The following is a 15,502-nucleotide window of genomic DNA, read 5'->3' on the forward strand; positions in this document are numbered from 1 at the left end:
ACTACTACATTAAGTACAATTTTGAGGTAATTTCATTTTATGCTGCTGCTCCACTATACAGAGGGAAATACTTCTACAAGTTCAAAAGTACTTCCTTAGTAAAGTACTGCAGTTTTTGGATTTTATATGCACATACTTTGTACTTAAACTTCAATAAGAATCTTGAGAATTTGCAGTTTTTACTTGGCATTGAGTTTGTGCACATTCAGCCACCTTTGCAGCTAACCTGACCCTTCAAACAGGCATTTGGATCCAAATGTCCTCATTAAGATGGTGAACACTTAAGTCCACACACGCACGCACATGCACCTGGATGAACCACAGGAACCATGAGAACTCCTCCTTCAATAATTTATTCATCACATAGAATAAGGCAACATGTGGATTCACTCATATATTAACTCTGTTCACTTTAAATAATTAGCTATGACATCAGTGTGTAACTCTATGGCGTCACTATTAACAGCAAATGATAAACGATGACGTCACGTGCCCCGTGTCTTCCCCTCATTCGTGTGAGAGCAGACAGGTGAGCAGAACACCTGCGGCTCAGGTGCAGCTCCTCAGTTCATTCACTCATCAGTTCAGTCCCCGTCACTCAGTCACGTGACAGTTCGGTACATCTCCCCAGCCCTCTCTGCAGCTCCAGGACCTGGTGCCTCCTGCACAGTGCGGCTCTGCTTTCCCAACCCGTCCGGCACCGGTACCGGCATCTCCCGCGCCCCTTGACAAATCAGCCACCCAGTCATCAGGCAGCAGGAACGCTCCTGGTTCGCGCCGGACCCCGTCCCCACTCAAACGCCAATGTTCCTCTTCTGCTGAGGATGGCTATTTGGACCACTCTTTCTCACCGCCCCCGGCGGTCTCACTCGGTTCGGTTCCTCCCGGCGCGACTCAGCGGTCCTGCAGCTCCAGGCACGGTACCCACTGGTTGGTGCAGCGGCTCTCCTCACAGAAGCTGCTGATGTGCTGAAGAGCCTGGCACTGAAGAGGCTGCACCGGAGGGTTCTGCAAACACAGCAGGAAAAGACGGTGAGTGTCACACAGTTGGATCCAAATTCACTTAAAACCAGTCAAACGCCTCATTTTGAACTTACCGTGACCAGGATGCAGTGCAGGTCCCGCGGCTCGTTGCCGTTGCTGTCCTGCGTGTCCTCCTCCAGCAGCTGAGCCAGCCGCCTCATGCCGGACACGCGCAGGATGTTGATGTCGTTGTCGCAGCAGAAAGCCTGAAGCAGCGTGAAGTGGATCTGCAGCGCGATGTCATCTTCATCTTCCTCATCAGTGGCGAGGACGCACAGGACCACACTGTCCGGGTCTCTGCAGGATTAGGAGGACAGACCCGGCTTAACATCAGCATCACAACAGATTCTGGTGTTACGGGACAGAGGGAAATCGAAAGATTCTACTTACACATTCATGAGTTTGGCAGATTCGTAGACTCCCACCGTGAGGCAGTCCTGCCGCTGAGCTGCGACAAGCAACTCCTCCAGAGCCTGAGTCACCGTCTCCATCCTGCACAAACACGGAGGAACGGGCAGAGTGAGCAAACTAGACCGAGTGTTCTGAAACTGCATCAACTCTAAGAATAATGGTCTGAGCTGGTCCAGGAGGAGACTAAACCTGGACCAAACTGGAGCGACACTGCAGCCTCAGTGCGCAATTACGCACAGCTCAAAGCAGCAGAAACTTACTTTTTCTCGGTGCTGTTAGATCCAACAACTTCCTCCAGAGTCATGCTGAAGTCAGTAAAATAATCCACAAGATCCAGGATAATAAGAGATATCCACAGCGCGGAGAGGAGAGGCTGCTGTCCCGGTAAATTCCCAACAAGCTGTAATCCACACGGCTCGTCGAAGGAAAAGCTTTAGTCCGTGAGCTGGAGAACTCCACAGGTCTGAGCCCGACGACGACGAACTGCAGCTCTTATACCCGAGGTCCGCGGTGGGCGGAGCCCCACCCAGCCGCTCGCCCTCCCATTGGTCCGCCGCTGTCAATGCATCCCCCATACTCTGCACCTATTGGCTGAGCGCGATACAGACGCCGGGGATCCCACGTGGGGAGTTTCGGAGAATACCCCCCCCCCTTCACGCTCCCAGTTTGTTTACTGGGATTTTTTTCTTTCTCAGTGGAGGAATTTCCAGATCAGCCTCCTTCTCCCTGCTGCAGAATTCCCGGGAATCCCAGTCAAACTGTATCACAGCACCTAGAAGTACCCGATGATTCACTTGATTGGTTTTTGCATGGAGTCTGGGAGATGCAGAAGCATTAGGGAAGCTGGAGCAGGTGATCAGCCCCGTGTCAGAGCACGGAGCAGAGAAGCTTCTGCTTTGTGTGACGGTGGCTGCAGGTTGAGCAAGACGAGAGTAAAAATGGGGGGGGGTGAAATTTACATGGAAGTTTTGCTTCTGCTTTATTGCACAGATGGAGGTTTGTGTTTCCTCTCAGCTGTTTCATGCAGCCTTTCTGTTCTCGAGGCTTCAGCTCCCGCTCTGCTCCAGCTTCAGGACGCCCCCGTGCAGGCTAAAAATACCCGGGTCACAGGATCGGGGCTGTTCACCGGCTGAAGCCTGAAGCAGAAGAAAACTGCTGCAAACCTGCATCTGAATAAATGTTCACGGCTTGGTGCACGTGTGTGTGTCACATGTCCGACCTAGCTCCATGATCCGATCCTGCAGGACTGACCTGGACTCTCCACAGGGTAAAACCAGGTGTGAGACGCCCCTCGGCGGCGCCGCGCTGACACTGCAGCAGTGAAACCAGCAGGACATGTTGGAACGGGACTCTGTGAAACAGGTTCCACATGAGACATGCACAGGGGGAGACGGCGTGGTGGTGGTGGTGGTTTCACCCCATTAAAGGGTTTTTGGTGGTGAAGCATTTTTCGGGGGATTCTGAGTTTCAAGAGTCATTAAAGACTCGAGTGGATTCAGGACCTGAAGTAAAGATAATTCAGGATTCAGGATTTCACTGGAAGATGGATGCAGATGGAAGTAAAAGGAATATTTATGGAGTCCTGCTGCCGCCTGCTGGACCACAGTTAATTCACTAAAGCGCAAAGAGCTGCTTCTGTCTGCTTTAAATCACTAAATTACTTCACTTTAAGTATGTTCCAGCATTTTTATCTCTGATGAAGTTTATTCATAAACAGTTTTCACAGTTTATTTCTAAAGTTAAAGTCCCTAAATCCCTAATTTCTTACAGGTTAAAATGTCTTTAAACCCCAAATTAAAAGCTCCTTTAAAACAAGTTTTGGCAAAACGTCTCAAAAATGTATCAACATTTGTATTAAAGTAGTCAACATTTTATAAAAGTTTGTTTACATTTATAAATATTTTGTATGAAAGTATTGAAGTTGAACTTTAATTTAAAGTTTTAATCATATAAAAATTCAAATTTATATAAATTATAGTGTAGAGTAAAGGAAAAAATAGATTTTTAGTTTAAACTTTAATATTTTGCACCTGACAGTGTAATAAACCTTCATTTTATTCCCCTTTATTGTGTCTGTCCAAAATAAATCAAATAAATGTAGTGGATTACATCCTTTATTAAGTGTTGTTTTATTTCTTAAAAACACTGGATTTCTATCAAATCTGAAAAATGTGGTGGAATCCATAATGTTTCTCTGCTTTAATGGAGTAGAAGTAAAAAGCAGCATTTAAGTAAAACTACTTAGTTAGTTTCCACCAATGTAATCAAGAATAAATCCTGATATTAACACATGAAGCGTCGTCAGGAGATGTAAAACACCAGCTGATTGATTATTGATCAGTAGCTAATCAGGCTTAATGAAGCTCATTAACAGCCAATCAGAGGTCTTTAATGAAACCTGTGAAGTGCTGATTGGACATAAACTGATCACATGATCTTGTGTTGCTTTGATGAAATCAATCAATCGATACCTGAGTGTTAATCCCTCAGAGCTTTTAATGTGAAACTGCTGATCACATCAATAACAAAGGGTCAATGGATTCATTGATCAGTTATTATAAAGGAGACAGAAACTCGCAGGTTTAAAATGTACGCTGAAGGAAGAACGATTTAAAATACATTTCAGGCAAATAATCAAAGTTTAAGGGGATTTAAACCAAAATTACAAATGTTACAAGGAACTTTTAGTGTGAACAGATGAAACTTCAGATACTATTAATGGTTTAACTTTAAGTTTAAGACCGTTGAAGCTTAAATGTGATAAAATGAAGTTTTCATTTTACAATATTTACAATATAATATAATATAATATAAAGGAATGATTCAGAAATACATTTTACACTTGATGCATTTTCAGATGCAAAAGTCTCAGAAAGCTGAAGTACATGTTTTTATGACATAAATGAAAGTGCAACAGGCTTCATGTACATTTTAGAATGTTAATATTTAATAATATAAAAAGTGGAATATATTTATAAAATTAAGGTTGAATATAATTTAGAGGGATAAACGTGTTTAACAGGATTTTGATTTGTCAAATTAAAGTAGATCTGGAAATTTAAGTCGTTATTATGGATTCAAAGTCATTTAAGGAACTTTTCAAACAAAACACAAAAGTGCGAGGACACCTGGTGGCTTCACACTGTGAACAGTTAAACTGTAGAGCAGGTGGGTTTTAGGATGGAAAATTCATTTCCTTTTCATAACTAAAGTGAAGTTCAGAATCCACAGTTCGTGGAGTAAAATTAAAATGTTCGTCTGTAATTAACAGACTTTTAAATTGTAAAAATCTGTTCAGTCTTTCACTGAAACAGTTACTTTCAGGTTTAATGGACGTTTCAGATGCAACAATAAAGTCTGAGCAAAACATTAAAGTACAAAGTAAAAGGTTTTTGGGCATAAAACTGAAGTTTAAACTAAAGTGGAACAAAGTTATAGAACAAAAAGGAAATTGTGTGGATTGTTGAGTTAAATTTAATTTACAGGGATATAGAATGTAAAACTGCAGTTTGAGGGTCAAACTTTGTCATTTAATAAACTGAAGTTCTTTTCAGAATCCACAAACTGACTAATTAGTCCTTTAATATCACAATACACACATCAGCCATTAGATCCCCAGAGTGTGTGTGAACTCTCCTGCTGGTTGTTGTCTGCAGCTTTTCCTGCAGCTCTCCATCTCACACGTCCCCTAACCCTAACCCTAAATTGCTGGTTTGTCCTCCACAGTCTGGTGGCTCATTAGAGGCTGTTACACGCCTCTGAATACACACTGGATCCTGGTTTGTCTTCTTCCAGCAGATTCGTTCTTCTGCCCCATTAACAGTTGACACATTCAGCCTGATTCATGTTTGCATTTACCTATTTAGTTCAGTTAGTTAATCATTTTCTGCTTCTTTTAACGGAAAACCTCTTATTTTTGACTAAACTACATTTTTTGACGGATAAAATTTTCTAAATCAGATTATATGTGGAAAAATATAATTAACAAAAAAATGTTGATTCATTAGAATAAACTTTACGGATCATCACAGTTGATCACAAAGTCAGCAAAAATAGACATCCACTATTATAGTACACGAATACTGGCAGTTTTCTTTAGGTACTTTTAAAAGTAGTTCTACTTGAGCACGTTTTGTTAAACGAAGCTTTTCAGGAATAAAACACAGATAACATCTACAGATAGATCGACTGTTCACATTTCCTGGAGTTTAAGAAACATTTCTCTTCTGCTCATATGTGGAATGACTTATTTTGAAGGGTGCGCCAAAAAAAGGATTTATTTTGAAAGCTGTGGCCGGAAGTGTGTCCATCACACCAGGTGAACTTGACTCAGGTGTTGTGGCGGTTAAAGTTTGAGGTTAATGAAATGATTGATCCTGTTAGAGATGACAGCCATGACTGAAGTGACAGAGAACGGTTTGATGGCCGGAGCTGAGGAGTCGGTACGTTTTATTTAGATTTTAAATATAGTGGGAAAGGACCGTTAACGTTTGGAGCCGACTAATAACTGGGAAACTGCAGCTAGTTAGCTAGTGGGCTGTTAGCTACGTAACAACAGACTGAGCAGCTACACGGTGGAAGTCAGTAAACGTTAAGGTTACGGTTGGTTAGTTAGTTAGTTAGTTAGCTAGTTAGTTAGTTAGTTAGTTAGTTAGTTAGTTAGTTAGTTAGTTAGTTAGTGGGCTGTTAGCTACGTAACAACAGACTGAGCAGCTACACGGTGGAAGTCAGTAAACGTTAAGGTTACGGTTGGTTAGTTAGTTAGTTAGTTAGCTAGTTAGTTAGTTAGTTAGTTAGTTAGTTAGTTAGTGGGCTGTTAGCTACGTAACAACAGACTGAGCAGCTACACGGTGGAAGTCAGTAAACGTTAAGGTTACGGTTGGTTGGTTAGTTAGTTAGTTAGCTAGTTAGTTAGTTAGTTAGTTAGTTAGTTAGTTAGTTAGTGGACTGTTAGCTACGTAACAACAGACTGAGCAGCTACACGGTGGAAGTCAGTAAACGTTAAGGTTACGGTTGGTTAGTTAGTTAGTTAGCTAGTGGACTGTTAGCTACGTAACAACAGACTGAGCAGCTACACGGTGGAAGTCAGTAAACGTTAAGGTTACGGTTAGTTAGTTAGTTAGTTAGTTAGTTAGTTAGTTAGTTAGTTAGTTAGTTAGTTAGTTAGTTAGTTAGTTAGTTAGTTAGTTAGTTAGTTAGCTAGTTAGTTAGTTAGTTAGTTAGTTAGTGGGCTGTTAGCTACGTAACAACAGACTGAGCAGCTACACGGTGGAAGTCATTAAACGTTAAGGTTACGGTTGGTTAGTTAGTTAGTTAGTTAGCTAGTTAGTTAGTTAGTTAGTTAGTTAGTTAGTTAGTTAGTGGGCTGTTAGCTACGTAACAACAGACTGAGCAGCTACACGGTGGAAGTCATTAAACGTTAAGGTTACGGTTGGTTAGTTAGTTAGTTAGTTAGCTAGTTAGTTAGTTAGTTAGTTAGTTAGTTAGTGGAGTGTTAGCTACGTAACAACAGACTGAGCAGCTACACGGTGGAAGTCATTAAACGTTAAGGTTACGGTTGAAGTCATTAAACGTTAAGTTACGTTTTAGTTTTGTTAGTTAGTTAGTTAGTTAGGTTGTTTAGCTTACGGTGGAAGTCATTAAACGTTAAGGTTACGGTTGGTTAGTTAGTTAGTTAGTTAGCTAGTTAGTTAGTTAGTTAGTTAGCTAGTTAGTTAGTTAGCTAGTTAGTTAGTTAGTTAGTTAGCTAGCTAGTTAGTTAGTTAGTTAGTTAGTTAGTTAGTTAGCTAGTTAGTTAGCTAGTTAGTTAGCTAGCTAGTTAGTTAGTTAGTTAGTTAGTTAGCTAAACGTTCCTTTACATGCTAAGCTAAGCTAAGGTCACGCTAACGTTAAATCTGTTCTCTTGCAGAAGGAGTCCGTCACCGCGGTTGGTAAAGGCGAAATTTCCCTGTTGGAAGATTTTGAAAACACCCTGAAAATATCACAGGTTAACTCACAGTTATTTTTGTGAAAGTTTTGCTTGATAGTCAGCTACTAGTTTAGCTAATAGTAATTTTACCAAACTCCAGTCAAAGTTCGGATTAGTGTTTAAATCAGTGTACCTATTAGAACTCTGTTTTCCTGGGCTCTGTAATGTCTAGTGAGGTTATAAGAAATTAAGGGTTCACTAAAAAACACATTCACGAAAAAGCACAGATGATTTGCAGGTGAAATATTTAGTGGGTTTAGTTTTTCTGGTTTGTCTTCACTTAACTGTGACTTTTCAAATATTCGATTCGAGCAGGAACTTGGCTCATTTTAAATGGAGTCAGGTTTTGTTTTTTGCATCTCTGCTGTCATGTCTTTGTGTGGACAGGATGTTGGACTGACAGAACGTGCAGCTTCAGAAGAGAGCGACACGGGAGAGAAGCTGGAGCAGGATGATCTACAGCAATATGGACCGACTGTCTGTTCACCTGCAGCTGACCCCTCCAGCGCTGGGTCGAAGGTAAAGAAGGCGCACACAGACTTTGGTAGAATCAGGTTCTGTAAGAACGTGATATTGATAAGTAAGGTACTGAATATCTTAAAGTGACACCCAGTTTTGTCCAGCAACTCATGATTGCAGCATTAAAGAAGTTTAGTTTCATTCAGGTCTCATTAGAGCGAGTCTGTTACTCTCAGTGGGAGGTAGGAGCGCAGTGTCAGGCTGTGTGGTCGGAGGACGGGCTGGTGTATCCGGCAACGGTGTTGTCAGTGGACGGCGATTACTGCACAGTCCGTTTCCACGGCTACGGCAACGAGGAGGACATGGCACTGAGCTCTCTAATGAGTCCGAGCACTGTTCTGCAAACACAGGAGAACTGTCAGGTATCGCTCCATCAACACACGTCACATAGAGCTGATAGAAAAAATACAGAGAAACTTAACACATTAAAGGAAAGCGGCAATGTTATGTAATATTGTGAAATTTGTACTGGAGCATTGGTCATTTTATCAAGTTAAGATCAACAGCAACCTATTGGCTGCTTTTACATTCAAATAGTTGTTCGTCTTTTATGTCAGTTGCCCAAAGTTCACTGTTTTATGTCAGTTGCCCAAAGTTCACTGTTTTATGTCAGTTGCCCAAAGTTCACTGTTTCCAGCTTCCAGACTTCGAATATTTATAGATTTTCTCCTTCTGTGGTACTAATCTTCATATCTTTGGGTTTTGGATGATTGTTGTCACCGTAGACTCCAAGTAATGATGCTGAAGTGTTGCTCAAGTTTTTACTTGTACAAAAATTAAGGTCTTTTGGAGTGCAGGGAGCACTACTAAAGACCTTCTATGACTCTGTGGTGGCCTCAGTCATCTTCTATGGAGTGGTCTGCCGGGGCAGCAGCATCACAACGGCAGATAGGAAAAGACTGGAGAAGTTGGTCAGGAAAGCCAGCTCTGTTTTGGGGATGCCCCTGGATTCAGTGCAGGAGGTGGGAGAAAGGAGGATGGTAGCCAAGCTATCATCAGTGCTGGAGAAAGACTCTCACCCCCTGTATGATGGGGGTCATGTCTGAGCAGCTCCTTCAGTGACAGACTGTTACATTCTAAATGTCTGAAGGAACGATATTGAAGGTCTTTCCTCCCTGCTGCTGTCAGACTTTATAATCAGAGCTGCTCCCAGTGAACCATTTTTCACTATACTTATTAAAACTGTTCTTTAAGGTCGCTTTCACACTTTAATTCTTTTGTTTTGGTCCGAATCAGTTGATGACTTTGTATCATTGTATCAGTTTCTCCTCGGTTCGGTTTCATTTCACACTGAGTAAAAATCCAAACGAACCAAAACACGTCACTGCAAACTACGTGAGAACGTCCTCTCCGCTAATTGGTCAGATTGTTTCTGCTGCGGGAACAGAAAAGTAAATACAGGAAGAAGGTGAAGTGTTGTTCTACTGTACGTTTGTGTGACAGTAGAGAGATGACTTTACTATTAATGTTAACACGGATCAGTCTTTCCGCTGGTTATTGTTTATTACGTTACATCACCTGCAGAGTCTTCAGACCTGGTGTCTGTGAGACACTTCACCTCCTCGCGTCTCCACTTTTGTCCACCATTAATCAAACAACACGTTTTTGGTGGACAAACAAAAAAAAGGAAAACCTACACACTACCCTCAAGCCCTCAAATCATGCGATTCATAGCGTTTGGTCCCGTTTTGGTTCGGTACGCATTCTCACCAGGAGGACTGCACCAGAGTTCGCTAGATGATGCAGATCGAGAACACCTTATTTTGGGGGTCTCGGTGCGGTTGTTTTGGTGCACACTCGAGTGCGATTACCGTGTTCACACCGGACAAACTGAACTGCACTAAAAGGGAAAACAAACTTGAATCTGATTTAATCAAACTAAATCCTGTAGGTGTGAAAGCAACCCTAAAACTGTGGAACTGTGCAATACAACTGGACCATAGTGCAATAGTGTGTATGATGAGTGTTATATCTTTTTTTATTCTTATTCTATTTTTAATTATTATTTTTTTTTTTTTTTCATTTTTCTTAGACTTTCTTAGATTGTTGCCGTGCAATGCATATTTTCTGCTGCTGTAACACTGAAATTTCCCCATTGTGCGACGAATAAAGGTTTATCTTATCTTAATACATGTAAACCATGTTAGGTACACATTAAGGTCTATTCATTAGCCTTCAGAATCCAGTTAAAATACAGCTAATACATTCATTCACCTGTAAAGATAAACTAAAAATTGATGAGTTTACATGACACCACGAGTGAATTTAAGCCTTAAAAGTTTAGTTTGCTTAAAAAAACATCTTAAGGTGAAATTCAGGTGTGTTTTTGTTTCAACTGTGTCAAACAGTAACGGTAATTCATGAAAATACGTGTTCAGTGTCTTCTCGGTGTTTGTGTTTCAGCACTGGAAACCTGGTTCTCGATGTCGGGCTGTGTATTCAGAGGACGGTCTGGTTTATCCGGCCGTGGTCCTGTGGGTCAAAGGTCAGCACTGCTGCGTTCGCTTCGACCACTACAACAACGAGGAGGATCAGGATATCAGCAGCCTGCTGAGCCCAGAAGAGCTCCACGGAACCACCAAGGTAAAGACCTGGACCAGGATGTAGAACTTACCTCAGCACTGACAGACCTGTCAGACAGCCTCTACCTAAAGAATTATTTACCTCCTGCTGTCAGAAATATAAAGTTATAAAGGCTGGGAGCACACAGTGAGCACTAGTCCAAACATAAGATGTTCAGTCTGCTGTTGGATGACAATCGAATGTTATTTTTCAGTAGTGAAGCTGAGGAAGAAGCAGAGATTCATGATACAAAATTCCTCAACAAGAGTGAAAGTTATCTGCAGATGGGAAACACAATCAACACGTACTGATGAAAAATGTGTTCTGCTCACATGCTGTTCCATACATGCAGCACACAGCAGGAGATAGCCTGTGTCAGACAAGTTTTTACTTGTGGAAATGGTCAGTGTGCACTCAAGAAACCTAAATACTGCCGCGCATCTGAGTTTAGATGCTGGAGAGGAGTATTCGGATTTCTTCTCAGGCTGATTTTGATTTTGAGACAGGAAAGAGAAAAGACCATTGTTTGTAGGGGGGTGGGGGGAACTGACAGCACTGTGAGAGAGACACAGTTTATTGCATTTTGTGTCGACTTGATTTGAAATAGCAGCAGTATGTCTTTGTGTGATGATCTCTGCTTTCATTCAGCTGCTCCTCAGCTGATAGTAGTAGAGTGATGACTGTCTGCAGCTGTCATTTCAAGTCCTGCTGTGTTCCTTTGTTGTTCCTGTTAGGACTGTAGACATTTAGTTGATTGACTTTATAGTGAGCTTATCATTCTTAAATGTGATGTAAACATAGTCAGTGTTAAGTAACCAGGTTACAGTCATCTTTGTCTAGTAGCTTAGTCATCCAGGTTGGGTCAGCTCCCAAAAGTTGCTGTAGTTGCCATTGAACCTGGTTCTGCTGGAGGTTTCTTCCTCTAAAGGGAGGTTTTCCTCTCCACTGTTGCCTAAAGCTTCCTCAAATGGGATTGTTTGGTTTTCTGTATTATTTTTTGTATAATTATTCTCTATAAGTTCTTAAACACTGTAAAGTACCTTGCGCTAACTTCTGTTGTGAATTGGCGCTATACAAATAAAACAGAATTGAATTGAATTGAATTGAACAGCAATGTTTGTTCTGGAGAACGCAGCTCTGATGGACAAAACGGCAATAGAAAAAGAAATAAATCTTCACTTACTGAAGTCCTTCTAAAGGTTTTATTGGTCCTGCAGGGCGGCAGGAAGACTAGTTCAACCAGCAGTAACTCTGACGGGAAGCGGAGGAGGAGAAGGGAGGAGAGCCAGGCGGAGAGAGGAGGAGAGAGGAGGTTAGCAGGGAGAGACGGTCAGCAGAACTGCTCCTGGGTGAGTCTCCGTCTGTGGCGATAAAGAAACGCAAACATATGAACTCGACAGCGGCTTGGTGACGGTTCACAGAGTTTAAAATGAAGTTTAATCAGGTCTAAATAGTGACATCTGCTGGACAAATGTTTCTATGACAGGATGAGAAGAATCAACATTGTACACAGAGTACAGCTCCAGCTGTACGTTTGAGGAAAAAACATCAAACCACTTGTTTGTTCTTTTATATCAAAGTCACTCAGATCACGATACTATAAATTGATTCGTATGGATTAAATACGATACGATGTTTGGTTTCCTCTTAAATCAGTCGTTTTATTTTATTCAGCACTTTTTCTCAAAACAAAGTATGAGAACCAACAAAAGGGAAACCCAATGTAACATCAACAAAGACAAATACATTTTGAATTGGATGCATGAATTGACCCTGTCAATTTGCCTGTTTGTGGACAGATCTGTCTCACACTTCAGGTGCTTGTTGTGTTTGTGTGTCAGCAGGTTAAAGAGATAGCCGATCATCAGATTAAGGTGGAGAGAGAAGCAGAAGAGAAGAAGAGAGATGAAGCCGGTCACAGCTTCTCTGTTTTCCCACCGTTTCCTCCTCCTCCTCAGTCGGGCTCGGGGGTAAAACTGACTCGCAGGCATCAGTTAACTGATTAGTACTGTTGTTATTGTCACTGTTGATCAGTCTGACACCGTTTCCTCAGCAAGACCCCCTGTCCTTTGTCCCTCCCCCTCCTCCTCCTCTGTGGATGTTTGGAGAGAAAGTGTCCAACGTTGCTGCGAGTGTCGACACCACCTCCAGCATGTTGATGCTCTGGTACATGTGTGGTTTCCACACCGGCAGCTATATGGTGAGTAACAAGTCTCCACCTCTGAACTCTCTTTAAATTAACAGTCGCTGTTTTCAGTCTATTCAGTCCACAATTCTCCAAGAACCAGAAGACAGACAAGCAGCTGCTGCTATTTTCAGTTTACACCTGTTCCCTTTTCCACCAACTGGTTTATCACAAACAGGAACTGCTAATGTTTGCTGATGATGGTTCTCTGTACATCACCATTGAACATTACCACTGTCTTATTGATCAATTTGATGTTATGAAATCTGTTTTTCTTTCCCCAAACTTTTGATCAGTGAACATGACATGGAAAAAAACATTTGTACTGATGTAAGTAAATGTGTTTTCAGGCTCAGCAGCTGTTCAAGTCGAACTCCAAAGACTGAACACGTCTGTACACTCTCAGGTAAACAAAGCATATTCACAGTTACCTGAGTTCACATAGTACTTCACTGAAAAGCCAAAAACATCATCCAAATGTTAGAAAATTTACAAGTGCATTGTGGGAAATGTAGGAGTCTGTGTTTCCAGACTAGAACTCAGGAAATCTCCACTTGTGCTGCACCTGTGTACCTGTTTTCTTTTTTTTTTTCTTTTTTTTTAAATCAATTTTTAAAAAGACACAAACAGAATTAGTGGACGACTCATCTATTAAAAATCAGTAAATAAATACATTTAACGTCAAATTTCTTTAAAGGCTCCGAACCTGAACAGTTAATCAGAACCTGGAGAACATCAGTAATGTCTCCCTATTATTAAGTGTGAAGACATTACTCATACTCACACTGATTGAACTGAGCACCCTTATTCCCCTTCCTTATTTATTTGAGTGTTTCTGCTTTCTGCTTTAGAGCCAGAGAGAATTATGGGATGAGACACAGCTGTGACAGTTGTCTTTCATTCACAGTGCAGCTGTACAACCTCTGCTGAATATCTTTAAAATTACCTTGTGTCCTGAGTTTGTTTTTGTGGAAAAGCTCCTTGTGTGTTGCTGGTACAGGATGCAGAAACAGTTTGTGTTCATAGAATTGAAGAGATGTTTGTGTTAAATGTTTCTGTGAAGCAGTTTTTGGTTCTGTTCTGTTCAGAGTTACAATGTTGGTTGTTAAATCACTGGCAACTCTGCTGTCACAGAATGAAATGTAGATATTTGGAGCCAAGAGTATTTTGTTATTAAAAAGGTGGAGAGCTTCTGTTTGTACTCGTGACTTTTTAAAATGACCAGTGTTTTCTTCAGTGTTTCAAATGAATTAAAAGATTTTACAGCAGCACAAATTTTACTGACGGAGAAATGAAGCTGTGTTCGAACCAAAATATAGTTAACGTGTCAGAAACGCCACAAAACAACCTGCTTGTAAGACGAAAGCATGAATGTTCAGTTTGTGTGGAAATAGTCCTGTGGTAAAACTGGTGCATGTGTAACAGGCCAAACAGCCGACGTAGACTCATGAACAACGCAGAACAAGGTCAATAAACCCAATGAATCTGTGAAGCTGTGACAAATGAACAAATGAGAACAAAATGAAGAAACCGTATCTGTTCCTAAACAACATCTACTTCTAAAGAGTGAGTAAGGAACGGGGGGAACTTCAGGCTTTCTGGCTCCCCGAATGATGAAGCTGCAGACAGTTTTCTGTGGTGGGAAGCATCTGCAGTGTCTAGATTGTGTAGTTAGAATTTATGAGTAATAAAGATCATTGAAAGATATTAATAATGAATGAAAAGTGCGTTGTGGTAAAAAGTCTTGTATCAGTTCTACCACCTGTCACGAGACACATTTCACAGTTCAGTTAATTTGTCAGTATCTGGTGCTCGTCTGGGTCCAGGTTTCAACATGGGGATAAAGACGTCATTAATAGATTTATTATGTCAGCTGGTGCAGTGGCTGTGAAATATTACATGTAGCTGTGAAGTACTGATCAAAAACTGCAGCACGGAGCTGGAGCTGTCAAACATCAGAATTCAGTGCAGAGTTCTGTAGTTTCATGACTCGTTGATTTAGTCTGTCAGGGTCAAACTGTGAGGAACGCATTAGATCTCCTCATGTGATTTGACCTCATCCTCTTCCTGTCACTATGACAGGTTCCTGGTAAATTTGACCCTGTTAAGACCGGGATCGTTGAATATTCCTAGTAAGTCGACGTTATTATGAAGCATTACTTTTTTACTCACCCAGCTGCTGAGAACCCAGAATTAGAGGCATGATGTCTAACATGATGTTTGCGTGGTGTAAAACACAGGTTAGAAATATGAAGCGTGTCGCTCTGCCGTCTAAATCATGAAGCAGGTGATGAGCTTTTGCCAGGTTTTTACATTTAGATTTAGTTATTTGTCCAAAGCGACTTGCAAGTGAGGTACAGGAGAGAGTTTTGGGTCATGTCCGTCACAGGCATTCATCCCCTCTGTCTTTGTCTTGTTTTGTTCAGACACTTCACCTAACGCACAGTAAACGAGGCCTGTTCCGCCTGGGTTCAGACCTACTACACACAACTGCTCAGTCCCACCTTGAACAGGTGCAAGATCGTCAAGAATTCAGAGCTTAAACGAACGTAACTAAATTGGCTATTTCTGAATCGGTGAATCCATTCTCACATTATTAGGAATGATTGATTATAGACAGCTGAAAGGTCCGGAAACAAACGGTAGGTTTTCTGTGAATGCTGCAGTGGCAGCAGGGAAAAAAAGCCACTGCTGTCGTCATGTCCTGATTGAAGAAGCAGAGGTCCTGCTCCTCGCTGACATCGGAGGCGAGTCCGACGATTGTCTCATTATCAGCAGGTAAATATTGTCGGAAGACGTCACAGCTGCTCACGTTAAAACCTTTATATGTGAGC

General features: G+C 41.5%; 2 protein-coding genes across 7 annotated transcripts in view; one reads left to right on the top strand and one right to left on the bottom strand.

The window, feature by feature from the left end:
* Nucleotides 1-334: 334 nt before the first annotated feature.
* Nucleotides 335-1,909, bottom strand: LOC113152908 (growth arrest and DNA damage-inducible protein GADD45 beta). The gene is made up of 4 exons (XM_026346430.1): nt 1,695-1,909; nt 1,414-1,515; nt 1,098-1,320; nt 335-1,008 (listed from the first exon to the last, which is right to left on the bottom strand). Exons 1-4 carry the CDS (start codon nt 1,736-1,738, stop codon nt 895-897), a joined length of 483 nt encoding a protein of 160 aa, XP_026202215.1. The 5' UTR covers nt 1,739-1,909; the 3' UTR covers nt 335-894.
* A 3,762-nt stretch (nt 1,910-5,671) lies between these two features.
* LOC113152948 (survival of motor neuron protein-like) overlaps nt 5,672-15,502 on the top strand; it is a 36,424-nt gene continuing 26,593 nt past the window's right edge. Inside the window, exons 1-10 of one of the 6 annotated variants that reach the window (XM_026346484.1) lie at nt 5,683-5,876; nt 7,343-7,420; nt 7,790-7,921; nt 8,098-8,283; nt 10,325-10,504; nt 11,701-11,832; nt 12,325-12,453; nt 12,537-12,683; nt 13,019-13,074; nt 15,095-15,484. In XM_026346484.1, the coding sequence (XP_026202269.1) occupies nt 5,820-5,876; nt 7,343-7,420; nt 7,790-7,921; nt 8,098-8,283; nt 10,325-10,504; nt 11,701-11,832; nt 12,325-12,453; nt 12,537-12,683; nt 13,019-13,054 (1,077 nt within the window). In that variant the 5' untranslated portion in view covers nt 5,683-5,819 and the 3' untranslated portion in view covers nt 13,055-13,074; nt 15,095-15,484. Of the gene's footprint in view, nt 5,877-7,342; nt 7,421-7,789; nt 7,922-8,097; nt 8,284-10,324; nt 10,505-11,700; nt 11,833-12,324; nt 12,454-12,536; nt 12,684-13,018; nt 13,860-15,094; nt 15,485-15,502 lie in introns of those variants that run through there. The other 5 variants (XM_026346482.1, XM_026346485.1, XM_026346486.1 and 2 more) reach the window with 5 other exon arrangements.

This window comes from Anabas testudineus, chromosome 4 (assembly GCF_900324465.2).
Source record: "Anabas testudineus chromosome 4, fAnaTes1.2, whole genome shotgun sequence".
Taxonomy (NCBI): Eukaryota; Metazoa; Chordata; class Actinopteri; order Anabantiformes; family Anabantidae; genus Anabas; species Anabas testudineus.